Source organism: Colobus angolensis, unplaced genomic scaffold (assembly GCF_000951035.1).
Source record: "Colobus angolensis palliatus isolate OR3802 unplaced genomic scaffold, Cang.pa_1.0 Scaffold511, whole genome shotgun sequence".
Taxonomy (NCBI): domain Eukaryota; kingdom Metazoa; phylum Chordata; class Mammalia; order Primates; family Cercopithecidae; genus Colobus; species Colobus angolensis.
The window spans coordinates 4,130-11,482 of record NW_012118611.1 but is presented as its reverse complement, the minus strand read 5'-3'; the positions used below and the strand labels follow the sequence as shown (position 1 = coordinate 11,482).

General features: G+C 46.9%; 1 protein-coding gene across 1 annotated transcript in view; it reads right to left on the bottom strand.

Moving 5' to 3' along the window:
• BTNL10 (butyrophilin-like 10) overlaps nucleotides 1-1,293 on the bottom strand; it is a 6,909-nt gene extending 5,616 nt beyond the window's left edge. The window contains 1 exon segment of the mRNA XM_011960526.1: nucleotides 987-1,293. Within this exon segment, the coding sequence (XP_011815916.1) occupies nucleotides 987-1,293 (307 nt within the window).
• Nucleotides 1,294-7,353: the final 6,060 nt, after the last annotated feature.

Here is a 7,353-nt window from a genome sequence, read left to right as displayed (position 1 = left end):
CAGCACACCAACATGGCACAAGTATACATATGTAACAAACCTGCACGTTATGCACATGTACCCTAGAACTTAAATAAAAAAAAAAAAATAAAGGAAAAACAAAATCTTGAGGATTTCCAATGTATTTTGGCAATTTCACAAACTGCCTACCCTGTATCACATGCCATCCTTAACAGAGTTCCCCCATTTCCCAGACAAAATAGGGCAAGCAAAGCGGAAAAGGCCCAGGAAGATTGAATAAGCATCCTGTGTTGCAGAAGTAGAATTCACGGCACAAGATGGGACCCAGGCTTGTCCGCTTCAAAGCACAAGTTCTGAGTCACTCGGGAAACCTCCTGTATCTCAAGACTCTCTTCTCTCTTGGTCTCTCTGTCTCCTGTCATTATTTCTCTGTCTCTCTCTTCTTCCCCGTTTCTGTTGCTTACTCTCTTTCTCATTCTCTTTTACTGTCTCTCTGTCTCTGTCTCTCTTTCTGTCACTGACTCTCTCAGTCTCTTTGTCTGTTTCATTCTCTCTGTGTTTCTCTCAGTTTCTCATTCTCTCTGTCTCTCTCCATCTCTGTCTCTCCTGTCTTTTATTCTCTGTCTCTGCTTGTCCCTTTGCCTCCATCTCTCTCTCTCCTCATCTCTATAATTCTGTCATTCTTTCTTCACCTATCTCTGTCTTTCTCTCCATCTATCTTTCCACCTCTGTCTGCCTGTCCCTGCTTCTTTCTCATTCTATCCCTCCATCTCTGTGTCTCTCTCATTCTCCCCATCTCTCTCTTTCCCTTCCCTTCAATTTCCAGTCCACTGGTGTAAGGAGGGAAAGGAAGATGAAGAAGGTGACCCTGTCTTCACAGCTGAACTTTCCAGGAGCAGCGCAGGCCAGCACGGCAGCTGCGAGAGTGCACTCTCACCCTCCTGAAAAGCCCCCCACCTGAACATGCTGGGCCCCGAGGCCATGCCCGGAAGTAGGACTGATAGCCAGCTAGCCACCGGCCTCACCTGCCACCTGCACCTGCACAATGGCCTAGCCGAACTTTACACCATCCTTGAAGTGGCAGCAGTATGTCCTGTTGTTGAAGGTGGTGACCCTGTGAATCCTCACCATGGCCTTGCCCCTGGCCATGTGGTCACTCACGAAGGTAGTCCTTCCTCTGTACTGCGACTTTTGTTCTCCATCTATGTCCATTCCTCTCTCATGCACGTGCACAGCCAGGGAGGCCTGATACCTGTACCACCTCAGTTCCATGTCCTCGGCACTGATATTGGGGAACAGCTGGCACTGTAACTCCACATGTCCCCCAGCCATGGCCAGAATAGGGGCATGAGGCCCAATGACATCAAAGTCAGCTTTCCCTGGGAGAGGCAGATCAGAAAGTGCTGGGTTAGCCATGTGTAGGGAGGCCAGGGCGCTTTCCCGCAGCCCCTCCCTTATCTTGGAAGCTTTGGGGACCTCTTAAGCCCTGAGCTGCTAGGAGATGCTTCAGCTTCCTGCCATGCTGTACACACACCTCCTATGCCAGGGCACCTGCCTCGACTTGCACAAGAGTCTGTCCCACAGTTTTGACAGATGCTGGCCAGTGGGAGCTGCAGGAAGACCAGGGTGACAAAGCAGATGGGCAGGAAGTCCTCTCGATCGCACGTCATGGCCATTCCTGCCAGGTCAGAGCCATGCACTGTCACTGGGAGAGGAGCCACCGCCAGGAAGCTAACAGGTGTAGAGGAAAAATGCCGTGGAAGACAAAGAAGAAAAGGTCATTCACTGTCACTCCCAAACAAGTTATTAATGCCATAAATGGAGACAAAGCAAGCCTCATGTGCTCCTGTACCCATCTTCTCACGGGTAACACACCTCTCACCCTAGTCCCTCTGTGGAATTTCACAAGGACATCCAGGAGGGAAGGGGTTTGATTTTCTAACCTGCTCATGAAGAGCCGTAGCCCAATCTCTAGCTGGAGACTGTCATGAAACACCAGAATGCTGGGGGAGAAAACCTAGACTCGGATTAAGCAAATTCGAGGTCAGAATGACATCAGGGGATTCCCTTAATATCCTTTGCTTTCCCACTGTCCCCATGGGGACTTCTATAGTCAGGGGCTGGGGTCTGGGCCCAATCCTCAGAGCTCTTCAGCTGGGATGGGCAGGCCAACACCCTCATGAGTCTCTTGTGAGCATTTCTTGTAACCTCGGTTTAGAGAGCAGGTGTTGGGAAAAAGGTCTGTGGCCTTGGGCGGTTCTTCCCAGCACAGCCATCCAGGTTGGGCATTTACGTGTGTTATTAGGGAGTTGTGTGGGCACAGGCTCTTGTCCTATTTGGTTCTTGCCTTCCAGGAAGACCCTGTGGTCCTTCTGCCCCTTGGGGATGGGGAGAGGGTGGAGGAAGCAGAAACACTGAAGAGTGAACAGCGTCCTGACCATGGAAAATGCTCACCTGGCACCGAGAGCTGCTGCAGCTTCCTTGGGAAGTCCTGGCAACTTTAGGGGAATTAATTTAGTTTCCTGCCAACTCCAGGTGGGGTGTGACCCAGGCCAAACATGCTGTCTCCAGGCGGTGATGTGAAAGGCAGCCTAGACATCTGGCAAAAGCCGCCAGCTCCCCCAGTTTCCAGAGATTCTTTCTTTTGCTTTTTTGCAAAAGTATGTAACTGTGCCTTTTGGGCAGTTGCAGTAGAGGACAAAAAAGGCTTCCCCAGTGTGATCCCCAGTGTGGAACACCCAGGGCTGGGGAGCAGGAGATACTGCCCGCGGGGAGGAGACAGGCCTCAAGATGGGACCCAGGCCAACTGAAGGAACTGTGAATGCAAGTAAAGCCTGCAGTTATCTGGCAGTGTGCAGGCCCAGCCTAGCTGGCCCGGGTCCTTCAGGAAAGGTGTTTATGATCATGTTGCAATGGCCTAATTCCCATATTGTCCCGGAGGGATGTTCAGGGCTCATCTTCCCCAGCCTTTCGCTGCCCTCCGTGGCCGTGGGGTCATGGGAGTCTATTCTTCTTGGCAGCCTCCCTGACCCAGCTTAGAACCTTCACGCTGATTTCTTGCACCCAGCGGCCAGGCCCATTCCCTCCTCACCTTCTTGTTTGATGACTCAAAAGTCTGGGCCTTTTCCTGGGTGGGTTTTGTGAGAAAGGAGTCCTTGCTTTCCTAGAGGGAGGAGCTTTATCTGAGCACTCCCTGTGCCCGGGGGCGGTGGAGGAAATCCAAGTGCCAGGTCCCTCCTATGTCCCTTCTGGGGGAGTGTCCCTTTGGTCAAACTGTTGTTCCCCCTTTTATATGTCAGCACGTAAGAATTATGTTGTCCCTGTGATCTGCTTTTACCAGACAATGACGTGACCTAAAACTCGACTCACTTGTCTTTTTTAAAAAATTAATTGGCCAGGTGTGGTGGCTTACACCTGTAATCTCAGTACTTTGGGAGGCTGAGGCAGGCAGATAGCCTGAGGTCAGGAGTTCAAGACCAGTTTGGCCAACATGGTGAGAACCCGTCTCTACTAAAAATACAAAAAAATTAGCCTGGCATGGTGGCCTGCGCCTGTAATCCCAGATACTTGGGAGGCTGAGGCAGGGGAATTGCTTGAACCAGGGAGGTGGAGGTTGCAGTGAGCCAAGATTGTGCTACTGCACTATGGCCTGGGCGACAGAGTGAGACTCTGCCTCAAAAAAAAAAAAAGAATTAATTTATTGTTAAAGACAGGGTCTCATTCTGTTACCCAGGCTGGAGTACAGAGGTGTGATCTCTGCTCACTGCATTCTTGATCTCCTAGACTCAAGCAATCCTCCCATCTCAGCCTCCCAAGTAGCTGGGACCACAGGTGCACCATCATGCCTGGCTAAATTTTTGGTATTTTTTGTAGAGATAAAGTCTTGCTATGTTTCCCAGGCTTGTCTTGAACTCCCAGGCTTAAGCGATCCTCCCACTTCAGCTTATCAAAGTGCTGTGGTTACTGGCATGAGCCACTGTGCTGCATCTGGTCACACTTGTCCTGATGACTTGGGAAGGAGGGCTCAGGTTTGAACAATCTAGAGAGAGCTGCTACGATGTACAGAGCACACTGTGTTGACAGCAGATTGTGATGCCTGTTGTCAGACGAAGAGTTACGAGCACTGGGAGAAGCTATGGCGGAGAAAGGTGTCCTGGTGGTGTGGGCTTTCAGCCCATGGGTAGGTCACTTGACACTGGTCCTGTGCATGAGCCCATGTGTGGCCCAGAGTCTCTCAGGTGGGCAGCCAGGGCTCCTGCAGACACATTCAGCTCAACCCACCTCAGGTACAATGTTTAAAGTTCAAAGGCAAGAAGACAGGATGTCACACACTTTACAATTCTATTCACATGAAATGACCAGACAGGTAAATACAGGGACAGAAAAAAAACTGTGGTTGTTGGGGCTGAGGAGATGGGGCAGTTGAAAGTGGAGATTAGGAATAACTGTTTAACATTTTTGGGGTTTTACTTAGGGTGATGAAAATATTTTGGAACTAGATAGAGGTGGTGGTTGCAAAACATTGGGAATGTACTTAATGCCACCAAATGGTATACTTTAAAATGGTCAATTTTATATTATGTAAATTTTATCTCAATTGACAAAAAAGAAAAATATTAAAAAAAGAAAAAGCAGAAGAAAAAACAACAGAGAGTGAGTGAGAGAGAAAACAAACGAAGAAAAAAAAAAAAAAAGAGCTGCGTATCCACCCTCTTGTGGATGGGATTATGTTTAAAAAACAAGAAAACCCCCAAATCGCGTTTGTTAAAATGGGATTGTCTGGTCTTTGGTGCCCTCTGCAGGAATGTGTGTCAGTGCACCAGTCCCTCTTCTCAGTTTTCTTTTTTTTTTCTTCTTTTCCTCAACTTTTATTTTAAATTCAGGGGGTACATATGCAGGTTTGTCACATGGATTTATGGCATGAAGCTGAGGTTTGGGATCTGAGAGATCTTGTCACTCAGGTAGTGAGCATAGTACTTAATAAGTTAGTTTTTCAACCCTTTCCTTTTCCCTTCCTCTCTGCTCCAGTAGTCCCCAGGGTCTCTTGTTCTCATCCTTATGTCCACGCGTGCCCAGTGTTTAGCTCCCACTTATAAGTGAGAACGCATAGCATTTGGTTTTCTGTTCCTGTATTAATTCACTTAGGATAATGGTCTTCAGCTGCATCCATGTTGCTGCAAAGGACATAATTTCACTTTTTTATGGCTGTGTAGTATTCCTTGGTGTATATGTACCACATTTTCTTTATCCAGTCGTCCAATGACAGGCACCTAGGTTGATTCCATTTCTTTGCTATTGTGAATTGTGCTGCAATAAACATATGAGTGCATGTGTCTTTTTGGTAAAATGATTTCTTTTCCTTTGGTTATATACCCAATAATGGTATTGCTGGGTCAAATGGTAGCTCTACTTTTAGTTCTTTCAGAAACTTCTGAACTGCTTTCCATGGTAGCTGAGCTAATACACTCCCACACGGTGTATAAAGGTTGCCTTTCTCTGTACAAATTTGCCAACATCTGTTAATTTTTTGACTTTTTGGTAATCGCTGTTCTGACTGGTGTGAGATGGTGTCTCATTGTGATTTTGATTTGCATTTCTGATGATTAGTTATGTTGAGCATTTTTTCACATTTCTTGGCTGCATGTATGTCTTTTTGAGATGTGTCTGTTCAAGTCCTTTGTCCATTTTTAAATTGGGTTATTTGTTTTTAGCTTGTTGAATTGTTTAGGTTCCTTAGAGATTCTGGATTTCAGCTCTTTGTGGATAGTTTGTGAGTATTTCATGAGTATTTGAGTTTGTGAATATTTTCTCCTGTTTTGCAGGTTGTCTGTTTACTCCATTGATGGCTGCTTTTGCTGTGCAGAAGCCCAGTTTTTCCTAAGGCCCCCAAGAAGTCAGTGAGATTTTCTGTCAGAAGGAGTCCTCTTGTATTTCCCTCCCCCTCCATCTGCTGTGGACCTGGGAGCCAGCTTTGCTGTATGGGCCCTGAGCAGGCCAGTTTGTGTCCTCTTTTCTCAAAGCCCTTCTGAAAACAGTTCAACTGGTGTTTTCCCTGTAGACCCTCCCTCTGTCCTATAATGGGACCAAATCCATAGGGGCAGTCTCGGAGGACAAATGGTACTTTTCCTAATCTCTCCTCCTTCTCCCTATCTCCCTGCACAAACTTTCTGCTTCCCATAACCCCTGGGACTGTGTGCACAGGGATTCCGGATCCTCTAAGTATTTAAAACGATATTTCCCCAAGTCATGGATGACTTGTCTCACCTCACTCTTGGATGGTAAATTCACTCCCTGAGGCTTTGCAATTTCTGCCTACACACTGTCTAGTCTGGGCCCAAGGGGTACCTTGCAGCAACCACACCCTCCTATCTTCCCAAGGCTTCCCACTCTTTAATGCAAACCATGTATTTTTTCTCAATATTATGTAAAGTGCTCTGTAAATGGAGCTGGAAGAGCCCCCTAACAAGCAGATCTGCCAAGGAGCCCCTCCAACATGGACATTTAAGGATCGCCTTTGTGTCTTAGACTCTGGAGATGGTGTTAGTTGAATGACGACCAGGTGGGTGCAATGAAGACTAAAAGCCACTAAAAGCTGGCCACTCCTGAGGAGACAGGACTGAGCAGGGGCACGCAAGGATGCTGGGGCCTTCAGGATGAGAAGCAAGGTTCAGCAGAAGAGACAGATAAAAGAAAAAGAAAAAGTGAGATGGGATACAGCAAGCATTTAGGGAAGAAGAAGAACTAAATTAAATGAAGTAAATGAAGTAGGGTCATTTTGTACCCAACAGTGATTATTTATTCATAAAAATCTGTGTCTCAGGCATTCAGGTCCTTTGGAATGCACTAGCTAATCAAATGAACAAAAAGTTTTTCTGACCTCAGGAGTTGATATCCTTTTTCTAATGCCTCCTTCTTTTCTTCTTCTCCACATTCTCATCTTCTTCCTACTCTCCATCCTGCTTCTCCTCCCCTCCTCCTCCCACATTTTTCTTACATTATTCTTGTATTTCTCCTTTTTCTTTCTCATTTTCCCTTTCTTTTCCTCCTTCTTTTCTGCTTCTTCCTCATTATCATGATCTTCTTTGTGGTCATCTTTTTACCCTCTTCCTCTTCCTCTTTATTTTTCTTTGCCATCTTCATCTTCTTGGCTATCTTTGTCATCACCTCATTCTCCTTCCCTTATCTCCTTCTTCTCCTCCTCCTCCTCTTATTCCTCCTTCTACTTCTTCCCTCCTCCTCCTTCCCCTTCCCCTTCTTCCCTCCTCCTCCTCCTTCTCCTCCTCCTCCTCTGCTTTCTTCCCTTCCTTCCTTTCTTTCTTTCTCCTTCTTCTTATCCTTCTTCTTCTTCTCCTTCTCCTTCTCCTTCTTCTTCTCCTCCTCCTCCTTCTTCTC